This window comes from Mauremys reevesii, linkage group 4, assembly GCF_016161935.1.
Source record: "Mauremys reevesii isolate NIE-2019 linkage group 4, ASM1616193v1, whole genome shotgun sequence".
Classification (NCBI taxonomy): Eukaryota; Metazoa; Chordata; order Testudines; family Geoemydidae; genus Mauremys; species Mauremys reevesii.
In genome coordinates, this window is record NC_052626.1 from 94,686,580 (window position 1) to 94,712,126 (window position 25,547).

Sequence of the window (25,547 nt, forward strand, 5' to 3'; positions counted from 1 at the left end):
AAAATATATTTAGAAACACTTAAAACCCCTTTAATCTGAAATTCCCTTTTATACAAACTTTGGGAATGAATCGCTGTTCCACTAACTCCCTCAATTATTGGACCATGCATTTAGCCAAACTTTTTTGCATCCCTCAAAACATTTTGGACAAATGGGGTTGACCTACCCACTACATAGGCTTTGATAAATCAACAATTTATGGGTGGACTTTTCAAAAGCATTCAGCACTGGCCTAACTCTGCTCCCACTCAGCTCGGCTCTCTAAGGCAGAGATATATTTATATTTTTTAAATGTGTGGTACAAAAAAACATTTACAGCAATAATATGAGTTTATAGAGGTTTATTGCAAAGCTAAATGCAATCCTTCCAACTTCAGCAACTACTTGCTATCTGTATTAATGAAAAGGGCATTTTTGATGCATTTTCCAAACCCAGCATATTACCCATAATTCCCATTTTTGCTTTTCTATTTTAAACTGTGTGAAAATTTTCAGTGAAGTCAAAAGTCTCCAAAGCACTTAACAGACCATGTATATAGGGTTATCTCAACTATCTCTGCAATGCAACCACTTGTGTGGCAGAATGCTGCAGTAATATGTGCCATCATTTAGGATACCAAGAGTAGCTGGCTGTATTTGTAATAAAATGCTCCAGGGACACTTTTGACTTCAATATGCGTGAAAACATTAAAATAAAAAAAACATGGGAACTATGGTAATTTGCTGGGTTTGAGCAATGCAACTCCAAAATTTCCCTTTTCACTAGTTCAGTTTTGCAAGCATCTGCCAGAACTGGATAGTTTGCTGCAAGCTTTGGAACTCCACCACCAATAAAACTTAGTCCTATTGCTATCAGAATATTTTGTCTACACACACACACACACACACACACTCTTTACAAAACAACAATTATATTGCTGCCTCAGTGAATCAAGCCTGATATTTAATTTACCCTTTTGCACAAGTGAAATTGAGTTCACAAAAAAAATATAATTGGCCTGATTCTGATCTCATATGGATTTACTGCATTGGAGTTTCTCTGGATTCTCAGACTGTAATTGGAATCAGACCCAGCTGACCACAGGCATATTTTTGTATTCTACAGTAAGAGACTGATAGAAATCCACAACATGACTGTTAACACTTCTAATAATGATTGCCATATTCCTAAACCAAACAACAATTAAAAAAATCATGAAATGTGATTAAATTGGACACAGTTGTGGAAACAATCCAGATTAGTCATTATATTTCTACCTGGTGTGGCTGGAGAGACATTTCCAACAGTGGCTTGTGTCTTGACACCCATATAAAAAGTGAAACAAATAATCTACATAAATGAAATAATTAGGAATATTCAGGATTTTCCCCCCCAAAATTGGTCCAAATGGAGTACACTCTGGGATTTTAAAATACAAGACAATTTAAAAGAGGAGCTAGTCCAAGTCATTTCATTTCAACTGAAGTAAAGACTTTGGGTTGGTAACATACAATTGGCATTGAAATAATGACATCAGTTTTAATCTGGAGACTACATCTGTACAGATTTTGGTGCAAACCTGTGAAGGTCTTATTTTGATTTAATTCAGCTTGTTAAAGGAACAATTAAGCTAAACCGAAAAATACTTTTATTCTCAAGTGTCCACTCATAGACAGGCAGTGACATAACAAAAGGAGTGGATTAAACCTCATACTGTAGACCAGCGGTTTTCAAACTTTTTGAGCTGAGCCCCCTCCCCCTTTGAGTTACAATTTTTGGTTGCGCTCCCCCCCTCAACCACACAAAAAGAGATTAGTCACAGGATGGAGGTGGCGTTCCCTCTCTGAGCCCTGCCATGCCAGGCTGAAGCCCAAGCCACCTGGCGTTGCTGCTCGCCACCCCAATGTTCCTCTGTGTTCCTTTAGAGGGACGCACCCAACAGTTTGAAAACCTCTGCTGTGGACAGACATGACTTAGGGTCAGATTCTCAACTGGTATAAATTAGTGTAACTCCTTTATTTCCATGGAACTAGACTGTTTTACACCATCTGAGAATCTAGGCTTTTGCCTTTAGAAAATGATTAAATTTTGATCCTACCTTTTTGTAGACGCAGTGGCACGGAGTTTCCTTCTCTAAGGCAAACTATCCCAATCACGAATAAAAGCAGCTTGCCTAGGGCTACTGGCATTTTGAGGCTGTAAGTGACCAAGTAAAGATGGGAAGAGTTTTTATAGGGGGAAAGAAGAAAATAACGCTGTGGGAGACCAGCAATTGACTAATTAAAGTGAAGGTTACTCATTAATCCAGCCATAAAGCGTTTACTGGGCACAACTAAATTTTCCAAATTTAACCAAGCATGATACCTTCATAAACCTAAAGTTACTGAGGTCTTTGTTGCTAAATATTTTCTGAAGTCTCACAGAAAAAATAAACAGACAATTCAAGACAAATAGCAGAACTGTAAATTATTGCATGCTCCCCTAACTGATATCTAGCTAATACAGTACACATATAATAGCATCACACCAGAGAAAACCAATTGGTTGTAATTCTAGGTCACTACAGTTTTCACAGTTCTTATTGCTGGTGTATGTGAAGTTCACTTACTGTATTTTATGTTAGCCAACACAGCAGATCTGAGAAATATATTGACTATGGTACGCCCACATCTCCATGGTATGCCCACATCTCGAATACTGTGTACAGATGTGGTTTCCTGACCTCAAAAAAGATATACAGGCACTAGAAAAGGTTCAGAGAAGGGCAACTAAAATGATTAGGGGTTTGGAGAGGGTCCCATATGAAGAAAGATTAAAGAGGCTAGGACTCTTCAGCTTGGAAAAGAGGAGACTAAGGGGGGATATGATAGAGGTATATAAAATCATGAGTGATGTGGAGAAAGTGGATAAGGAAAAGTTATTTACTTATTCCCATAATACAAGAACTAGGAGTCACCAAATGAAATTAATAGGTAGCAGGTTTAAAACAAATAAAAGGAAGTTCTTCACGCAGCGCACAGTCAACTTGTGGAACTCCTTACCTGAGGAGGTAGTGAAGGCGAGGACTATAACAGCGTTTAAAAGAGAACTGTATAAATTCATGGTGGTTAAGTCCATAAATGGCTATTAGCCAGGATGGGTAAGGAATGGTGTCCCTAGCCTGTGTTTGTCAGAGGATGGAGATGGATGGCAGGAGAGAGATCACTTGATCATTGCCTGTTAGGTTCACTTCCTCTGGGGCACCTGGCATTGGCCACTGTCGGTAGACAGATGCTGGGCTAGATGGACCTTTGGTCTGACCCGGTACGGCCGTTCTTATGTTCTTATTATGTGTTCAAGCTGTACAAGACACAAAATAAAGACTGTCCCTGACTCAAAGAGCCTATGTGTAAAATTTTCAAAAGTGCAGAATCAAAGTCCTATTTTCAAAGGGACATAGGCACCTAAGGCCCAGATTTTTAAAGGTATTTCAGTGTTGTTCAACTCAGCGTTGCCAGGTCTAATTGATATAGATGACAAGGTCCCATTTTCAAAAGTGCCCTTGACACTTAGGGGAGAGAGAAGGTGGGTGAGATAATCTCTAATATACTGGAAACAACATGGCTACAGCACCGCAAAACAAACTTGACACTTAAGAGTCTCTTTGAAAAAGTCAAAGGGACTTAGGCTCCTAATTCTTGAAGTACTTTTGACTCACAATGACACTCAAGTTCCTAAATGTTGGTCTCATTTTCAAAAGTGACTTCAGTACTTAGGAAACTAAGTCCCACTGACTTTCAAGGAGACTCCTAAGCGCCAAGGTCACTTTTGAAAATGGGACTTAGGGCAGTGCAACACTTGTAATGCTGAGTGAAGCAACACCTAAATACCCTTAAAAACCTGGACCTTTGGACCTGACATATCACAGGAACCTAAGTCTCATTGTGAGTCAAAGTGTTCTTGAAAATGGGACTTAGGCTCCTAAATCATTTTGCTGCTTTTGAAAATTTTGTACTAAGGAGCCTAAACAAGACAGAGTAGACAGGTTGCACTGAGAAGCCTAGAAAAGAGAATGCATCACCATTTATTCTTTTTTTTCCCCTCATTAAATTAGTAAGCAACTATAGTCTGGTTTGAAATATTTGGAACAAAATAAAACAGATTTGACCAAAATATCAGTATAGCAAAAGTGAACTTGTATAAAATACATAAGGACCAAAATTAGGTATCACCACAGTTTGTGTTATCACTGAAGAAAATAAATAATCCTAGGAAATCTGAAAGACACAAATAAAGGTACAAGTCTTATCTAAACTGGGAAAAAAGATGTACTCTTACAATGATCACTAACAGATTGTAAAATCTTACTGCAGTCAGGGCAAGTTAAAGTTTTACCTCAGTTTAGCTTGTCAACGTAAATCCTAGGCTCCCTCAGCTGTCATGTTGTAAAAGACACCATTTTTCCTAGTGTAGCCATACCCACAAAAAACAAAAGGCAATAACACTCTTCCCTGCACAGGGTGTACATTAAAATCTGAGAAGATATGAGACGAACAATACGTACGTATTTCTATATATCTAGCTATCTAAAATCTTGAGCAAATTCAGAGTCCACCGAAATACACATATCCACACAGGCTCTAAAAAATGACATAACTCCACAATGCAAACAGATAATGTGCCAATTTTTTTCCTTTACAAGAAACAAAAAGGACATTTCATTACTAAGATTATGATTACCATTTTCATAGGGGCACATATATTTTCTTTCATTCACGCTCTGAAAATAAATAATTCCCCACTGATCACATAAATATGATTTTGCCTGTTAACTTCAATCTCTTCCGAACATGTTCTCATGTGCAGTGCACATGCCACTTCCTAATCAGCCATTAATTTCACAATCGCACACTCCAAACTTCACCGCTTCAGCACTGACCACTTGATCCATTATTCCGTTATAGATTCTTGCCATTCGCTTCCTGATTTTCAACCAAACTCAACTGTATACAGATCTTATCCTAGAAATAGCCTTGAACAGCTGCTCTTCTGCTAAAAAAAGACCCCGTTTCCTTGCTGGTCCTGAGGGCTGCCTTTTTCTGACAACTTGTACCTGCTTTGCAAAGAAAAGAATAAACATCAACTGCATATAATGAAGAGGTCACTGATTAGCCCATCACAGTGACATCTTTCAGGATCACAAAGTCTAACAGCTACAGTGTAACTACTTATTTTTCCATACGACACTGAGCCTGACATATCTATTTCTCATTGGTAATATGACAATGTATTCACACAGTGTCACTTACAATAAGAATAAGCAGTCAGCTCGTTTGGAATTTAGAATACAGAGAGGAAACACTTACTGTGCAGTGACCTAGGAGGTCCAAGGGGAACGGCACAGAACAACATGTACTATACACTCTGTCTCTTGTCTAAGACAACAAAAGAGGAGCATAGGCTCTTGCCTTCTCTAACTGCTCTTTGTTCTCTTCTTCCACTGCCTATTTATCTTTGCCCTGCTGCACATTGGATAAGATGCAATAGCAGCTCCAGACAAAGGCACTGATAAACCCATCCTCATTCTCCATTGCTTGGCTGCTGTCGCTCCCATAACTTGCAACCTTGGCAATCAGCATCACAAGTCTCATTCCATACAGACTAAACATGGGCCAGAACAGAAACCCTGAATTTGATCATCCTCTTCTACGTGTTCAGAATCCAAACCCAGATCTAGATTTGTATTTTCCAAATGGTCACTATATTTATAATAGGTCAAACCAAACCCTTGAACCCAAAAGCCCAGGAACTTTGGGATGTTTGAAATCCAGGTCTGGATTTAACAGCTTGAGCCCATCTCTAATCCCAGTATTGCAGTGCTGGCCAATGCCTGACTGCCCATCCTGTCACTTTTCCAGCTGTATATTTCATTTTCAGGTATTATAAACAAGTCTGAATTCCATTGTACTTCAAATGCACCAGGGCCTTGCTTCCTCTCTCTCAGATTATCACACAAAGAACACATTTACCAGCAAGAACAGGCAAAGAAGATGGAAAATCCCTGTCTTTAGAACTGAATCTTATTCAGTTGAAGCCTAAACACTTTTTTAGTATTACAAAATTTGAAACAACTCTGGTTGTTTTGCAGAAGAACAAAAAATACTCAAAACGTTCATTACATAGCAGCTAAAGTCAAACAGCAATGGGCAATTGTCTTTATCTGATCACCGCTTGAGCAAGCGGTTATTTGTTTCAGTGGCATAAAGATTTGGACCCAAGCAAAGGCAGGGCCCCATTTGCAGACATCAGAGCGTCAGAAAGATCAGAGGCTGTGATTTGCCTCCTATTTTATCCCACTACCAGAAAAGGACACTGGGTATGGAGTTTGCCTCACTTCCTATCCAACACAAATGATTAGGTGGTGAGTATGCTCACCCTTTGGTCTTACTGCCACAGGACAAAAAACAAAACAAAGACACCCCAAGCAGTTAATTTACAATCAGTTCCAATGCTGGAGGGTATTTAGGCTGCTAGAGGTCTCACAGGAAAGACTTTTAAATGAGCAAAACATTTTTACAATGAGTTAAAGCTTTTAAAAGGTCACCTAGTCACACTTGTTAAATTGCTCATAAGAGATCATTGGCAAGAATTCAAGTTTTAATGGTTAGACAAAATTAAAACTTGGAACTCCACTAAGTCACTCATCCATAGATATTACAATTTCATTACCCTTGTAAATCCAACCCTTCTTATTTGAAAGGAATTCGATTCAGGATGATTTAGACAGAGCTGCCCCTGGAATTTAATTCCCGAGGGCCTGATTTTCCTCTCATTCCAGTTTCACCCCAGTGTAACTCTACTGATTTCAAACTGAGGGCTTGTCTACACTGGCACTTTACAGCACTGCAACTTTCTCGCTCAGGGGTGTGAAAAAACAACCCCCGAGCACCGCAAGTTTCAGAGTTGTACAGCATCAGCGTAGACAGTGCATCAGCGCTGGGAATGCAGTGGAGGTGGGAATGCAGTGGAGGTGGGGGTTTTAAGAGTGCTGGGAGAGCTCTCTCCCAGTGCTCTGCTGTGAGTACATAAGCCATGTTAAAGCGTTGTCGCGGCAGCGCTTTAATGTTGCCAGTGTACACTAGCCCTGAGTTACTCCTGATTTGCACCTGTATAATTTAGAGGGGACTCAAGTTTGTCCAAAAGAAATAGCTGCAACTATTACATAACATTTACCAAAGAATATAAAAACAGATGGTTTTACAGCTTCTGTTGTTGATTACACACAAGGAAAGAGGCCCTTAATAAAATAAAAGCACATCTGCAATTTCAATAGGCTAGTTTCCTCTTTTAGAGAATATGTACTGTACAACATCTGAGAAATGTTGACCTTTCATCCACTTACATAACCAGACATTCCTTACCATATTTCAGTAATTTATTTATAGGAGGGGGAGTCAAGGAAATTCCCCTCTTGAAACTATCCAATCTTTGGCTGTAAATGTTCAATAACTTTCCAGCCAAGAAATGTACTTTTCCCCTACCTTCCTTATATATTTAATCGTGGGTTGTGTTATCATTTGCTAAGTATATTAAGACATGCAATTTAACTCCATCCATGGCTTGGAGATATTTACATAACTTAGTCCCCACCTCTAGGAAATTTACAAATAAATCACTGGTGTAGTTATGCTGTTTCAGGCAAGAATATAGGGCCTGATACAAAGTCAGTTGAAGTCAGTGGGAGTCGCTCCATTTGGATCTGACCCATAGTTGTGTTCTACAGTTTCTCTTTACTTTTTTGGGGAGGTTTAGTTTTTAATTTATCACACAACAGTCAACTTCAGCCCTCAGCTAGTGGGTGCAATTCTCACGGACTTCAGTGGCAATTGCATCCACTTATGCCAGGGATGAATTTTGTCCACCTGGATTTTATATTATATCACATCTACTATCACAGAGGAGAGTGAAGGAGACACAGAAATGATAACAGCTGCAGACTCCGTGACACACTTTGTGAGGGACCAGGACTGGGATCCTAAGGTGTTGATTAACACTACTAATGATTAAAACAATCATAACATATTGAAACCATGCTCCACATAGCGTATATGGCAGGAGTACTGAAGTACCCTTTACTAGTTGGTTGAATAATCCACCAGATAGTGTGCAGTTTGAACTGACTCCAAAGTATGTACAGTAAGTAGCAGAGAGTCTGGTGACATAAAAAAGGGAATGGGTGAAAATGACCATGAATGTATGATCAGTGGTAATTTATAGCAGTGGGTCAAGATCACAGTATATAGGATTAAAATGGAACAGGCTCAAGCCTACCTACTCTAAGCACTCTCCAGAGATCAATTGTAACCTGGAATATCCTCCTATCACGTGAGGACAAGAATTGCATAACATCAGAGCAGAATCCATAATGTTCAAGATTTTCAGATTGTAAGGCTAGCAGGGGCCCTTCTGATTATGTAGTATGACCTGTATAATACAGGTGATAGACTTTCACTCAGCAATTCCTGTGTCAAGTCTGTGACTTCTGGTTAAGCTAGAGATGTTTGATCATTTAGGTTCATAGACAGAACTGGGTACATATCGCCAAAAGGATTTGTGGACAGTTTTTCGGATGGAAACTGGGAATTTGAACTGAGTATTTGCAATCCTTTTTATTCATTTTCCACAAACATTCAGAACCATGACTTTTAAACTGCAAGGATGTTTCTGGAAAGTGAAAGTCTTGCTGATGCTCAGGCAACTACATATTTGGGCAAAATCTGGTGTCAGAAGTGTTTGTCAAGTGCCACTTTAAAATCTCTTCGATTTCCCTTTGTCTGTTAGTAAGAATTTTAATCATCCAATTAAGAAGAACCACCAATGACTTAAATGACCATAACATGCCATGAATAACAAACGGCAATAACTGAAAACTCACTTCTGGCAAACAGTTTCCAAACAACCTGTGAGATGTATGTTCACACAGAGCATCCATTTAACTATTTGAAATCCCCCGCCTTTTGTTTTGGTGGGATCCACTTGTTTCTTGTTTGTGATGGAATTAGTAACTGCTTTCAGAGGAGGCTGAAAGTCTTTATCTGCTTTAATTAGAACCCTGGGGAACGTACTAGGCATGCTACAGCTTAAATTTCTTAGTTCTGTCAATAACTCATACACACTTACTAAAGGGATCCATAACTTTTAACAGTGTCTTTCATCTTCAACCTTTAGTACTGTTTGCTATTGTTCCTTGCCCCCGCACCCCAATTACTACATGTGGCATTCAGAATGGGCATAGATGTGTTAAGTGAGTGCTTCTGCAAAGAACCACCAAAAAAACCCATGAACCAAACATCTCAGGAACCATAAGAAAAGAGGTCATAGTGCATTTTTCTCTTCCTAATTGTTCATATACTAGCACATATTTTCAGTCTATTGTGTATTATTAACAAAAATTGAGAAGCCCTATGTTAAACCATGGAGACCACATCTTCGCAGCTTGTCCTACTGGCCCCCTCTCTTCCCACCCAAGATCCCACATGTGATTGCAAAATATCCCTGCTCCAATTACTATTGCTTACAAAGAAAAGTAAAGGAGTGAAATCCTGGCCTCACTAAAGTCAACAAGAATTTTACCATTGACTTTAGTGAGGCCAGGTTTTCACCCAAGGTGTTTAGACATTTTAACTTTAACATAATAATCACTTTGTCCTTCTTGAAAATAATTGATGACTCATACTGTCTCCTTTGGTTCTTCCTTTAATCTCTCCCTCCCATCTTTTTTGTTCCTCTGTCCTCCCTTATTCCTCTATACAGGCTTCCTGGTCCCCTTCTTTCCCACTCCTCTGTACCTGCTGTCCGGTGCATGGTTTACCTGGCATGTATTACCTTGCCTCCTGCTCCTCCTCCATATGCAACCTATCTGGCTCCTTTCTCCCATATTCCCCCCGCACATGCTGTCAGAAGCCTGGTCCCATTCACCACTGGACACTGCCTCTCCTGAAGTTTGCTCACTAGCAGTTGCTGGCTCCCCTTCCTCTCCCACTAGCAGCGTTGGTGTTTCTGCTCCCTGAGGCCATGTCTACGCCAGAAATACCTGGATACTAACACCAGCCTAGGGGCCAAGAGGGGCTCCTTGATGTGTCTTTTGCTTTGTATACAACAATAATATGAAGGAGCCACACATAAGCAGAGCCTAAAGTGGTATGTTTACTGAATATACACAAAATGTGAGGTTCAGCTACATATGCACACTGCTATTCTGACAGGGCTCTGGAGACTCCTAAAATATAGAACACGGTGAGCATCACTAGGGCTCACAAACTATATCAAGGGATATTCCTATTCACCAACTCCTCTTTCTGACCATAGCAACAGGCCCTAATATAGCCAGTAGGCTGGCTCCTTCTTGTTTTTCCTCAGATTGATTGCTTACTCACAATGAAGAGCTTAGAGGCTTTAGAAGAACCTGGAAACAAGAAGCAGGTGCCAACACCGTGTGAGCTGCCTGCTCTCTGCAGATTCCCAGGCAAGTGCTCTTCAGTTTGAGAATCACTGCATGAGAGCATTTAGCTATTGAAATGTGTGTTTAGCACTTTATCTTTGATCTGAAATAGTTCACTCTACCTTATCTAATGTGGGGTACATGAAGTGGAGTGCAGAACAAGATCTGAGAGTACTGCATTGTGGTGCAATGACAGAACATTTCCATTCATCTGTTCCTATTTATAACAATAATGTGCTTTTCACCTGGGTCTATTGTACCAAATTTCTTAAAGAAACTCATACTGCAGGAAATAAGATTCTTATGGAGGGAGTGTTGCCTAGTGATCAGAAAGTGTAACTGGGAGCCACGTGTTATGGGTTCTATTCCCGCTTTGCCAATTATTTATTATGTGGTTCTGGGTAAATTGCAGCATGCATATGCCTCAATTTAATCCTCTGAAATATGGGAACAATAACAGCAGCCTGACAGGAGCTGCAAGGTTTACTTTGTTAATGCTTACAGTGGTACTTGGAACTCCCTGGATGAAAACCAGGAAGGGTCTTATTTATTTATTTATTTATTTATTTAAGTAAGGCCCCTTTGGCAGCATTAAAGGAGCCTTAAAATGGGAGTAAATGTAAGTTAAAGTTAGTCGTAAGTCTCTTTTTACACTGCCAGAAAAGACTAAAGTGGCCTTAGTGGTGTAATTGAGAATCTGCACACACACACCCACCCACACAAGTATTATTTAAACCCAAAGACAAATTCTCTTGGACTGAGACTGCTTGCTAAAGACTTGGTTCATTCACCAGTTCCTCCCCCACTACCATTGTGCTCCCACTATCACCTTCTATATAAACTGAAAGGGCTAATGTTCTTGCTTCACATGGCAACATTTAGTTATGCTTTATTGCTTCCAATTAATTAAAGTAAGGAAGCAGATGGAGATAACTGTGTCTAACAGTGTTTTCTCTTGATTTGCTGTACCCTTTAAGTACTTATGCTGACCCTTCAGAGCACAGAAACAGTACAATGGCAAGACAACAGGCTCCATATTCAAAGGGCTGTGCGCTTGCAATAAACACACAGAAATTCCATGGGCACCACTTAGGACCTTTCTCCCCAGGCTTTCAACTTTCAAAGCTAGCTTCTAAAATTGCAACAAGATCAATTTGCTTGCACAAACGGTGGTGCAATTTTTCGAAGCCAGCTTTGAAAATTCCACTACCTGTGAATAGAGGGCTAACAGGGATAATACTCCTTCCCAACTTCACTCTTTTGGGACCACTTCGGTTTTTCCTGGTCTCCAGTGAATTTCTGTTACTGCTGAGCTAGCATGACTTATTCTATTAGGACCGACATGGGCTTCTCTATGACAAATATCAGAGTGAGCTATACTTTGAAATAGTTTATATTTGAAGCTGTTTTTTCTTACCAGTACTGATTTTACTCTTAAGGTTAAGAAACAACAACAACAAACAACCACCACCACCCATACACACATCCTTCTATCACAGAAAGGTGACCAGTGTTAACAAATGCAGAGTAGTTGCAAATGCTATGAACAGTACAAGCATTTGAGACTGACAAAGACCAAAGACTTCCTTTGGGTTAGAAACTGCCCCTAGATTTTCTGCACAACTGAATAAGGAAACAGGTAATAACTTGCACTTATCTACTTCCTTTCATTTGAACATCTCAAAGTGCTTCACAGCCAGGCAGTGCCCCAGCATGGAGAGCCAGGGGCCTGAGCGTGCCAGGCAGCTCCCACCTGCTTCATGTATGCCAGCTCTCAGCAGGAGGTGATGGTTTTCAAACTATGGGGCGCATGACTCCACATGTCCCCCATGCCACCCCATTTTTCCACCCCCATGGCTTTACACCATGGGTGGCTGTCCCACTCACTCCGCCCTGGTTACAGCCCTGACACCCATGTTACATAGGTGTCGTTGACGATACAAGGTAGCACAGAATCAGGCCTCATGTTTCCAGTTAGCCTCTCTGCTGTTTTGCATTAAGTTAATTACTGTCCCATATTTCACACATTTATCTCTGCAATGCTCATTATCCTACACATACAGAAGAGTCTGAAACTGCTTTGCCAGTTAGAAGCTGAATAACATTTTTTTTAAACTTATTTTACACCATACTTGTGACAGGGAAAAATCACTGCTATAATTTCACTGGTTTAGCAAAACAGACATCAGCCAAGCTTAGTAGAAAAAATATGTTAGCTTCATGGACAGCGTGTACCACAATAGTTCTGAACGTGAGAATGACATTTCCATTATGAACACATAAAGAGGGCAGTTTTCTAAGGCAACTAGACAGTGAACTCTCCCTGCCAAGAACATCCTTTACTCAGTTTTCTGGACATATGTTTCTCCTCTCTTGATGGCTCTCATGAGAAGGATTCTGAGGAAGTGATATTGCTGCTCTCTATAAATGTTTCATCCAGATCATGCACAGCTGTGGACATTTTCTCTCTGGGCCTAATCCTGTGAGAGGCTGAGTGCACTCAGAGTCAAAGGTTTTCAGCACCATGCATGATCAAACCCTTCTCTGACAGCTGGGAAGATCAAAATGAATGTCTTTTTTAAATTCTGACTTGAGAGCATGTAATATTTCTTCTCAATTACTTGTTTCTTCTCTTTGTTTTGTAACATCAAGGGAGAATCAGCAAGTCATTCTTATGTGCAATTTTACAAGAGACAGGCAAAGGAGGACCATGGAACATGTTCTTTTCTTGAGCACTTCCTCCTAGGACTTTTCTAAGAGGATATTCTACCTGTGATTTCACAGCTCACAAGTTTGGATTGTGCCAGCACATTTATTTCTACTGAAGTTCAAAACAATTCAGAAGAGGAGCAATTTCTGCTGATGCTCAAATCTACTTAGATGACATTTATATTATAGACATAAATTGCACATGCTTCCATCTAGCCAAATCAATGGGCAACACATTCATGGTTCTACATAAAAATCTAACAATGTGATTATTTTGATAGCCATGATTTTTCATACTCCATGCTGAATGTGTTTAGAATTTAGTTTAATGTGTGACTAAGACTGAAGGAAGGAATCTAAGTTGTCATGAGATAAAAGGGAAGGTCCTTTCATGGACTGAGATCTGGTTAAAGGACAGGGAACAAAGGATAGGAATAAATGGTAAATTCTCAGAATGGAGAGGGGTAACTAGTGGTGTTCCCCAAGGGTCTGTCCTAGGACCAATCTTATTCAACTTATTCATAAATGATCTGGAGAAAGGGGTAAAAAGTGAGGTGGCAAAGTCTGCAGATGATACTAAACTGCTCAAGATAGTTAGGACCAAAGCAGACTGTGAAGAACATCAGGAAGATCTCACAAAACTAAGTTATTGGGCAACAAAATGGCAAATGAAATTTAATGTGAATAAATGTAAAGTAATGCACATTGGAAAAAATAAACCCCAACTATACATACAATATGATGGGGGCTAATTTAGCTACAACAAATCAGGAAAAAGATCTCGGAGTCATCGTGGATAGTTCTCTGAAGACATCCATGCAGTGTGCAGAGGCAGTCAAAAAAGCAAACAGGATGTTAGGAATCATTAAAAAGGGGATAGAGAATAAGACAGAGAATATATTATTGCCCTTATATAAATTCATGGTATGCCCACATCTTGAATACTGCATACAGATGTGGTCTCCTCATCTTAAAAAAGATATACTAGCACTAGAAAAGGTTCAGAAAAGGGCAACTAAAATTATTAGGGGTTTGGAATGGGTCCCATATGAGGAGATATTAAAGAGGCTAGGACTTTTCAGCTTGGAAAAGAGGAAACTAAGTGGGGATATGGTAGAGGTATATAAAATCATGAGTGATGTGGAGAAAGTAGATAAGGAAAAGTTATTTACTTATTCCCATAATACAAGAACTAGGGACCACCAAATGAAATTAATGGGCAGCAGGTTTAAAACAAATAAAAGGAAGTTCTTCTTCACACAGCGCACAGTCAACTTGTGGAACTCCTTGCCTGAGGAGGTTGTGAAGGCGAGGACTATAACGGTTTAAAAGAGAACTAGATAAATTCATGGAGGTTAAGTCCATTAATGGCTATTAGCCAGGATGGGTAAAGAATGGTGTCCCTAGTTTCTGTTTGTCAGAGGGTGAGGATGGGGGTTAGGTTCACTCCCTCTGGGGCACCTGGCATTGGCCACTGTTGGTAGACAGGATACTGAGCTAGATGGACCTTGTCTGACCCAGTACGGCCATTCTTACGTACAATCTTAAACTGCTGAGTAATATACTCATAATAGCAGATGTTCTCTATACTCTGCCTTAGGCAGACACAGCAGCCAGTTAAACTATTACATTTTTGCTTGGAAAGGTACTGAAACTGTTTATGCTAACAACGATGCTGCTGCTCCAGTGAAAATGATACATGTGCCCAGTAGCATGATACCAGTCTCCAAGCCCATACATCAACAAGCTGATATGCATGGACTGTACTCCAGGTGCACAACAAGATCTTGGTATCAATTATTTTGTTTTTGCACAACCCATTTATAAATGTGTCACTGCTGGCAGCCTCATACAGAGATCCAGGTGGGACAGAGTCCAACCAGCCCTATCACAGCTACTGGACCTATCAAACTGGCTCAGGATTCCAGAGAGAGGAAGGGTTAAACCAATCAGTGCATTCTCTCCCAGGCAGTCAACAGTGAATATTTTAGCTATGGCAGGAAGCTGGCATGCAACCAGGGACTATTTGCTCTTGGCTATGCTTGGTCTCCATGGCCAAATAACTCTTACCAGCTAGGACCACGGCTAAAAGGCAATCAGTAGATGGAAGAATCAGACAACAGCCACAATGGACAGAGATTAGCATCATCTTTTGGGATTAATGCAGGTTTGCAGCCCTCAGTTGAGGTAAAGTTTTGTAGCGGCTAAAAGGGATGATGCAAGATAGTTACAATGTTCTCATGGAAAAGAGATACAGAGAATAGTTCAGTGCAATATTAAAAGTTGAGTATTATGATCATAGTGTTGCCCCTTTTCAACTCTAATGGCTACTCAATGTTCGGAGCCTGAGGATGTTCCAGTTGGAAGTATAAATTGATGGAGTCTGGTATTTGCTTTGATGCAATCTTGTTTATTACAAGAAATGCACAAATTTCTGCTTCACAGAATGCAGGAGAAAGCAAGAACAAAGGGAGCCTCTTTAGCCAACAAACCCAGAAGCTTTCTCTAGCTTTTTTCAGGATCATATTGTGTTCACAGGCTACTGCTTGGCCTTCTTGTCTTTGGCCTCTGCTTCTCTCTCTGTTCCAGTTTCTGAGAGTGCTGCCCTCTCTCTCACCCCTCCCCCCCACCCCCAAAACCTTATATCCACTCAGTCCAAACCCCCTGGGTGTTTTTTCAAAGCCAGCTTTGAAAATTCCACTACTTGTGAAGAGAGGGCTAACAGGGATAATACTCATTCCCAACTTCACTCTTTTGGGACCACTCCAATTTTTCCTGGTCTCCAGTGAATTTCTGTTACTGCTGAGCTAGCATGACTTATTCTATTAGGACAGATGTGCTTTTCTATGACAAATATCAGAAGGAGCTGTACTTTGAAATAGCTTATATTTGAAGCTGTTTTTCTTACCAATACTGATTTTACCCTTAAGGTTAAAAACAACAACAACCCATACACACATCTTTCTATCACAGAAAGGTGACCAATGTCAACAAATGCAGAGTGCCCATGCCCATGGGGGGATGAAGGGAGAAGACTTCTTATTGACTCAGCCTGAAAGTTATGCTAATTAAAGAGTCTGTACTCACCCAGTCTCAGAAAGGTTTGTGATCAATGTAGTCACTCATATCTCTCAAATATGACAATACTATTATTATTTATATTGCACTAAGACTCCAAATAGTCACTTAAATCTTACATAGCACTTTTTAACCATAAATCTCAAAGCACTTTACGAAGGTCAGTAGTGCTATCCCCATTTTACAGACAGGGAAATTGAGGCACAGAGTGGTGATATGAATTGACCAAGGTCACCCAGCAGGTCAGTGGCAAGGCAAGAAACAGAATCCAAGGTCTCAGCTCCCAGTCAAGCACCGTATCTACTGAACCACACCACTAGGTGTTTTCCAAATACAGAGGTAGACACTCCCACCACCAAAGACCACACAGTCTAAGAAACAAACAGGAGAGGACTAAGACGGACGGGCAGGAGGAGCAAGGTGAAGGTGCAGACAGTATTTGTTAGCTCCAGGCTAGAACCTTTCAGAGACTAAAGGTAATAATTGGAGATATACCAATCTCCTAGAACTGGAAGGGACCTTGAAAGGTCATCGAGTCCAGCCCCCTGCCTTCACTAGCAGGACCAATTTTTGCCCCAGATCCCTAAGTGGCATCCTCAAGGATTGAACTCACAACCCTGGGTTTAGCAGGCCAATGCTCAAACCACTGAGCTATCCCTCCCCCTGTTGCAGGCAGGGGAAGGTGGAAGCCTGCTGGAGGAATGGTGGAATCTCTGGTGCCAGGAGAATGGGAATGACAGAGGCTGTGATGGTGGCTGCTGCCTGTCTAGATGCCCATGGAACTTGGAGGGGGTGGGTGTCCAGGAGGAGGAGAAGTCTGGAAAGGCCCTGTACTCATGCCTATACAATGCTCCCGTAGCTGCCATGATTTCTCTGGCCACCAAGGAAAACAGGAGTAATAACTTATCTTGTAGCCACCTCTGTGCTTCTAGGTGCATGTAACTGGGTAAAAAGTATTCAGAGCCTTGACACAGCACAGCACTATTAGTACCAGTTTTTGAGTAAACTGCATAACTATGACACTACAACAGACCGTCCCCTCTCACTCACAATAACTGGCCTTCCTGGCTACTGAAAATGTGGTGCAGGATTTGGAGATCATTAGAGGGCACAAACTCCAAAGCAGAGAGGCCCTCCCATAAGAATGTCTTGCTGCCTCTCCTTGTGCCCCGGGAACAGTCAACCAGTGCAGTCCAATGGATTGCAGCTGCCACCAGGGGGCATAGTGAGGGGTGTTTTCAAAGGTAACTAGACTCTAAATAATTTAGGTCAGTGGTTTTCACTTTTTTTGGGGGGGTGGGGGGGAGACCACTTGAAAATTGCTGAGGGTCTCGGCAGACCACTTAATAATCTTTCCAAATGTTGTTTGGACTGTTAGCTAACTTTTGTAAAGCACTTTGGATAAAAGCGCTATATTAAAAACAATTTTTTTCCTTCTACAAATATAAGCACACAATTCATATTTTAATATCAGTAGTCTCACCTTTCTAATGCAATGGATGTGCCCTCTCTCCCCCACTGTGGCAGCCCCTGAGCTAGGGCTGGGAAGGAGGGGTGTCTCTCCCCGGTAGCTGCAGCCCTGGAGCTGGGGAAAGTTGCCTCTATCTCTGGCTGCCACAGCCCTTCATGTCCCAGGTTTCCCCTATCCCCCTCTTCTCACCCCATTGCCCACTATTCCCCCCAAGGCCACCACCTCACCTTACACATACATCTTCTCCAGGGTCCAGGCACCTAATTAGTGGAGCCATGTCTGCGCAGCTCCACTAATTAGGTGGGTGGCCCTTCGTTCTCTCGTGTGCTGCCACCCTGGCCTTCACTTTAGAGGGAACTACCTGTGGACCACCTGAATGGAACTCGCAGACCACAGTTTGATAATTATCTATGAAGACCTAAAATAGGGGTTATCAGCATCCTGAATTGCACCTGGAAGTGAACTGGAAACAAATGAAAGGCAGCAGAGTATGGAGCATCAATGTGATGTGCTCATGCCACCCTTCTCCACTTAGAGGCTGCCAGCCATGATCTTCCCTCACTAAGCCTCTTCTGACTGGTATCCAATGGTTGTGGCAAGCAGAATGCCTTGTGATAGTCTAGCATGAAAGTGACAAAGCCATGCAGAACTGTGGCAAAGTCTTCATTATGGGAGAAAGGGTTACACATTCCAGGCCAGCTGAAGATGACTAAATCCCTTCAGACACTCCCCCAAGCCTAACAATTAAGAGTCTAGGAGCATGGAGGGCTCTCATAAGAGCTCTAGACTGTACCTCCCCAAGAAAAGAAAAAAAACACGTGACCACGGATTCTAGCACTCTCCTCTCCTCTGTGCTACTAGAGGCACAGCAGCTATGACTAATGCTGCAGAATTGCCTCCTACTAGCCCAGGCACATCCAAGCTGTTTGCAGCTGCAAATGCTGAGCTATGGCAGTCTGAGTATTAAGTTAAGGGTATTATGATCTGGGAGTCGTGGTGGGTCAGAACCTCAACATGAATCAACAATACAATGCTGTTGCAAAAAAAGCAAATGCAGTTTTGGGTTGCATTAACAGAGGCATGCAAGTCACTGGTGGGAGAGGTGATAGTACCACTCTACTTGGTGCTGGTTAGGCCTCAGTTGGAGTATTGCATCCAGTTTTGGTCACCAATACATAGAAAGAATGTAGAGAAACTGGAAAGGATCCAGAGGTGAGTGACAAAGATGATCAAAAGGGATGGAATGCAAACCATATGAGTAAAGGCTGAAGGAACTGGGTATGTTTAGTTTTGAAAAGAGGAGATTAAGGGGGATACGTTAGTGGTCTTCAAATACTTGAAAGGCTGCCATAAAGCAGATGGAGAAAAATTGTTCTTTCTTGACACAGAGGGCAGGATAAAAGGCAATGGGTTCAAAACTACAGCATAGCAGATTTAGAATAGATCTTAGGAAAACCTTCCTAACTAACTGTCCATTGTCCTGCTGTTCTTACAGACTGCCTAGGCAAGTCGTGGAATTTCCTTCACTGGAAGTTTTCAAGAAGAGGCTGGAGAGCCATCTGTCTTGGATGGTTTAGACACAACAAATCCTGGGTCTTGGCAGGGGGTTAGAGTAGATGACCCTTGCGGTCCCTTCTAAGCCTATGGTTCTATGATCTAACTGGGACAAGAGCAAAATCCACTTCCAGGATGTGATTGACCATTATTATATTTATGCAAATTAGTCTCTTGACCTACAACATCATTGATACTCTGTTCCTAGGCAGTTATAGAGCAAAAATGGACTACCAAGCCAAATTGTAACAGGGATGAGATCTTCAGATTCCAATCCAGTTGTGACCCAAGCTTGAAGAGGAATCTCCATCTCCAGTTGTGAAAGAAAATTTCATTGTTTCAGCTGCCACCAACACCCTACTGGCAAGCTAAGGGCCCATTCCTGCATTCCTTGTGCACCTACATACCCACTAACTTCAGTGGGCATTTTTGGTACTCATGGAATAGAGGATCAGACTCTGTATGGGCATGTGACCCAATGGGAATTGTGGGTTCTGCCTATTTCAAAAGGGAGTGAGGTTCAATTCAGAGAGACTCCAACAAAGCTGTGTCACTTCCAACTACGCTGAGGTGTACCTGAGAGCACAATTTAGCTGGACATACTTATTCATCCAGCTGCCCCATTAATATAATCAGACTTAGTCATTTTCATTACATCGGAAATAAGAGGTCACTAAAGTGTCTTCATCCTTCTACATGTTTGCTCTGTTTTAAGTTCTGCCATGAGATGGCAGTGCAATACCATGGTGATTGATGTGATCTATATCTGACATCTTCAGACTGCCAAAGACGGAGAGGCGAACTAGTGCTGCAAACAGTTGTTATAACAACACTCCTCTCCCCCTCTCCATATTTAAGAAGTTCTTTAAAACAGCCCCTGAATTTCCTTACTCTACTGCCTTTGATTAAGCTAGCTGGGAGACACCATTCAAACCAGATGAGATATCTGAAATCAATCTAGTTCATAATCCTTTTAATAGATTCTTCAAATTACTCCATTTTTCACAATCTCATGTCCTATTAAAGGGCTATTACCTTCAAATTTCCCCCTCATTTAAATTGCCCACAGGGTGGGTACAATGTTTTAAATAGATTTTTAGGAGAAATTTTAAACTGTTTTCATAACTGCAGAGAGACCAAGTGATTTGTGATGATATAATGCAACCATAAAGCAGGTTAACATTTCATAATGAATAACAGAAGCAACAGTTTATTGTACATTTCTTACTGTATAAACCCATGTGAATTTATAGACTGATTGATTCAGATCCCTGGGCACAAGGGAGTGCAATTTACAAACCCCTTCACTCACATAGGGAAACTGAGCTGGAGGAAGGAACTGAGCTGGGTTTTCCTGCAGCTTGACATTCTACTGTGTTCCATAGACCTGTGGAGGATACCACGGAGATGTATTATGCCCACTGCCTAGCTTTGCCAGACAGCTCTCAACCTCCTGGAGAAAAGGGGTTTGTAGTCTGCATGCACAAATGCAATGTGCTCCAGGAACACATTGCTTAAGTTCTGCTGGCAGGCAATGAATCAAGCTCTGTACAGTTTCCCCCATCAGTGAAATGCAGCCCCTGCTGGGGAGGAACCTGGCAGGCCTTATGCCTCAGTATTTACTACATGACAGGTTTAAAGACAGAAAGGGAAGAACAGCTTTCCAATTGAAACTGAGAGGTATTTAAGAACAGGTGGGATATAATTACTGGGGCTGGCCAGAAAACAAAAATTCTGTTTTGCAAAAAATTTTGAGGTTTCACAATTTATTTTTCACTTTTCTTTTTCTTTTGTTCTAATGACTTTTGAATTACTATTTCTTTTTGACAAAATACATGGAGAGAGACAGACAATCATAGACACACTCCACAACAGCCAATAGCTCAATGGTTAGCGCATTTGCCTGGGATGTGGGAGACCCAGGTTTAAGTCCCTGCTCTCAGTCAGACAGAGCAGAGACTTGGAAGACCCAAACACCAGGCAATTGGCTATGCTAGGGTTTCTGGGTCCAATAACAGATTAAGTCAAACCCATACACTTCTGCAAAAAGTTTCATTTTTGACAAATGGGCATTTTCCATTTAAAAAAATTCCCAATCAGCTCTAGTAGTTATCCAGACTGGAACTCAGACAGGATTCCCACATTAACTTGCAAGTAGACCTTCCCATAGGATCTTTCATGACTGCAAATGGCCAGGACTGTGGTTTTATGGCTCCTCCAGCAGCCTAATGGCTCCCCGGCACTGTGGTCAGCATTGGTTTAGTACTGAATCAGAGGAACGATCAGCATCTAATGAATTGCCAGCACCACCTCTTGTAACAACTGGATTTTACTGGGAGGTCCCCCCATTCAAGTTCTGAATAGGCCTGTGCCTGCATAGCACATCTTATTTATGTTTGTATGGATCCAGGTTTGAAAAAAAATACAAAGACATCTAAAAGAAATCTGTATAGGTGAAAGATCTTGCAGTAAGATGGACACAGATTAATATTCACAAATTATCCTATGGGACTTTATTGGCATGTGAAACAGACACATTTTTACTGAGCGCAGCATTATGTTGATAGCACAATATCTGCTACCAGTTCTACAAGAAAGTAACCAACAGATACCAACTTCCTGCAGAGAAACTGGCTAAAACCGCCAAACAACAGTATTTCTTATGTTGAGGGCACACAATGCACCCCTTTTCCTCTAGGAAAGTGCCATAGCAATCCTCCGGAACACTGCAGCTCACAATTACTACAGAATATCCTAGAGTTGTGTGCAACTCCGTACCAGAATATCACTAGCTGCACTGTTCCTTGCCCTAACGGAATATGCATTGGGTGCATCACTAATTGAAAAGATTGCACAGCTTGCTTGCTTTTTCCTCCCCTCTGTTCTAGAGAGAAGCCATCAAAGGCAAAGCACTTAGTTTTCCCTCAGTAATATTGTCACAACTGATTACACCAATATAAATAATCAAGCAAACTTCTACACTGCTCAAACTACTTCTCATAGAGGGATGACGAGGAAAAAGACAGCTATAGTTATTTCTTTTTAAATACTTGGGAAGTGCTGAAATATTACAGTGATGCAATAGGCTAGAGAGACAGGAGAGTGCCTTTGCATCCCCTGAATAGTAACTTTCAGTGAGGCTCATATTAACCCAAAACCGCTCCCCAGAACCCAGCCAAAGTAATTCCATGTGCTGTGGGGGACAGAAGGGACAGGAGCCATCTCCCCAGGGCTGTGGAGTAGAAGCTTGATCCTGCACCACTGAAGTTGTTGACTTCAGTGGAAGCGCACATCTTAGAAGCAAAGCTGTTCCTTTGTCCTTGGTAGCTTGTGTGCCCTCTGCATTCCCTACTCCCCCAGCCCCAAAAAGCTGCTGCATGCCCCATGGTCTAGAGCCCTACCCTGGCCTTTGGGATCCTGCCCTGCTCCCAGGCAACAGAAACATCTGTGGTGTGGTGTCCTAATCTAAAAGTCCAAATCCTGTCCCTCCTCCACAGTAGGAAATAGTTCAAGTAATTTCTAGTACAGCAACCTTTCAGAAGTGCTGTGCCGAGTCTTCATTTGTTCACTCCAATTTAAGGTTTCGCGTGCCAGTAATACATTTTAACAGTTTTAGAAGGTCTCTTTCTATAAGTCTATAATATATAACTAAACTATTGTTGTATATAAAGTAAATAAGTTTTTAAAATGTTTAAGAAGCTTCATTTAAATTAAATTAAAATGCAGAGCCCCCCGGACCGGTGGCCAGGACCCAGGCAGTGTGAGTGCCACTGAAAATCAGCTCGTGTGCCGCCTTTGGCACGCATGCCATAGGTTGCCTATCCCTGGTCTAGTATTTTAAATATAGTGATTATGACCAGGAAAGCAACCATACAAAAAACTGCATGATCTTCCTCAACAGATAGAGCCTCAGTAATACATCAGCAGCCTCCCATCAGCTCCAGCCCCCGCCCCCAGCACCTCCCAACCACTGGCATCCCCGCCAATCAGCGCCTCCCTCTCCCTCCCCGCACCTTCTGATCAGCAGTTTCGTGGCATGCAGGAGGCGCTGGTGGGGATGGGGGAGGAGCGAGGGCACAGCACGCTCAGGAAAGGGGTGGGGAGCGGTGGAGTGGGGGCAGGGCCTGTGACAGAGCCAGGGGTTGAGCAGTGAGGACCCCCCAGCACATGGAAAGTTGGAGCCTGTAGCTCCAGCCTGGGAGTTGGTGCCTATACAAGGAGCTGCATATTAACTTCTGAAGAGCCGCATTTAAATTGTCCACTGTGTGGGTACAATGTTTTAATACTTTTTGAGTCCCTGGCTGACCTCTCCCTTAAAGAATAAGCCTGACACTCTGCTGTCTGGGGGCCACCAGAAAGGGAGCACCTTGGAATTCACAGGAACGATAGGGGAGAGGGAGTGAACTGGCAGCTGCAAGGGGCTGCTAAGAGTAAACAGCCAGTTTCTGATGCTATGGGTAGCACAAAGGAAAAGGGACAAGGGGAAGGATGGTCCAGTGATGAGGGCACAAAACTGGGACTTAATAGGCCTGGTTTGCATTTGCTGTTCTGCCACAGACATCCTATTGACACAGTCTCTTTCTGCCTCAGTTCCCCATGTGTCCAATGAGGATAATAGAATCTCCTGACCTCACAAGGGTCTTGTGAAGATAACATTAAAGACTGTAAGAGTCTCAATAGCTAGGAAAAGCAGCACCAAGGCTCCATGTAGTCAGCAGGGCTGGGGGGACTGAATCAAGCAACCCCTCCTGCATTAGAACAGCACAGACCTTTGGGGTTTGATAACCTTTCTACAGGTTTGAGCTTTTTAAACCTGCCATAGTGAACCCTACATCATTAACTGTCCAGCCCACTATCCTATAGAATTTCAGAGAAAAAACATATCCCTGCTATAAATTCTATAGGATAGCAAAATAAACAGAAAGGATTTCACTGATTTGCTGTTAAATTCTGTTTTTAGAACAGTTTTTATGGAGCCTGATTCAACTTCTATAGAAGCCTCTTGGTTTTGTTGCTTTTCTTTTCTGTAATATTTCATAGAAGTCTAGAAACCAACAAATCCCATTAGCCCCACCAATATTCATCAGGGAGGAAAGGCACAGGCAGATAATCTATAGAGGGATGCAGGGATCCTCACCCCAAGAATCTAGGTTAAAATGCTGCTCTCACCTCTGATAAATTGTCAAAATGATTGCTAGGTCTCCGATCTTCCCCACAAACCCGCTGTGGGCATGGCTACTCCAACTTCTTTGTTCCCTGCAGCAGGGGGACCTCTGAAGTATCACAGAGGGAGAAAAGACACAGGCTGTGTGCATCTGGAGAAACAGAATGAATCCCCCATGCTCAATACAGGCTGGGAGAGGGGCAAAGGGGTTTAGGCATATTCTATGGAAATAGCATATGTGCTCCTGGATCAAGAAGTTGGGTGAAGGGCAGTGGGAGGAGCAAGGGAGAAACCTGGAAACCTATGACTGACTTAACAGGCTTCTTTATTGGCAATGTTCAGCCTTGGCGACAGCTATGTCTTTCTCCCTGTTTTGCGAGTTCTTTAGCCCAGTGGCGCCTGAACCGGGGTGGGGGTGGTCATAGCCCTCAGACTTTTTTAAAGTGGACGGGCCAGGCATGCCAGTTTTCACAGAGGCGGACCCTGCCCTCTTCCCCTCCAGTGTGGAGCCCAGGCAATTGTGGGAGCCGCGTGGACCCTCCACCTGCCCGCAGTGTGTGTGCGGGGGGTGGGGGGGCATGTGCAGGCTGAGAGCAGCCCATATCCCCACCCTCTAGGCTCCTCACCCGCCCCATGGCAGGTGGAGGATCTGCGACAGCTCCCCGTGCGGCTCTTCCCAACCCAGCTCTGGAGAGCGGTGGGCCTTGGAGCCACAGCCTGGCCATTGTAAGAGTCACGCAGGCAGCTGTGGGGAGTCACAGATCCGCCACCTGCACTGGGCAGAGGGACTGGGGGTGGGGAAACGGGACAGGGGTTGCTCTCTGTGGGCACACAACTGGCAGATAGATGGTCCACATCTCTGCCCCCCCACACACACACACACTGCCCTCGCTGCTCTTATCAAGGCTGGGCTGCGGCTCCAAGATCCTGCCCCCAGACAGAGTCAGGTTGGGGAGAGCTGCACAGGCAGCTGTGGGGATCCTGGGTCCCTCCACCTGCCCTGGATGGGGGAAGGGATACTGGAAGGGGGCTGCTTTTGGCCCCACCCCACCTCGGGGGGGCAGTCTCCCCTCTCTTGCTCTGGCTTCGCTGGGGGTGGGCCCTTGGCGAG

The 25,547-nt window shown here is 42.5% G+C and overlaps 1 protein-coding gene across 10 annotated transcripts in view; it reads right to left on the reverse strand.

Moving 5' to 3' along the window:
* OVCH2 (ovochymase 2) overlaps positions 1-25,547 on the reverse strand; it is a 71,071-nt gene that overhangs the window by 27,386 nt on the left and 18,138 nt on the right. For 8 of the 10 annotated variants that reach the window (XR_005597810.1, XR_005597808.1, XM_039535886.1 and 5 more), the window contains one exon: positions 2,079-2,176. The exons of the other annotated variants lie outside the window; for them this stretch is intronic. Coding sequence is in view for 6 of the 8 variants with exons in the window: in XM_039535885.1 (XP_039391819.1) it covers positions 2,079-2,176 (98 nt within the window). In the remaining 2 variants the exon portion in view is untranslated. The remainder of the gene's footprint in view (positions 1-2,078; positions 2,177-25,547) is intronic. 10 annotated transcript variants of the gene reach the window in all.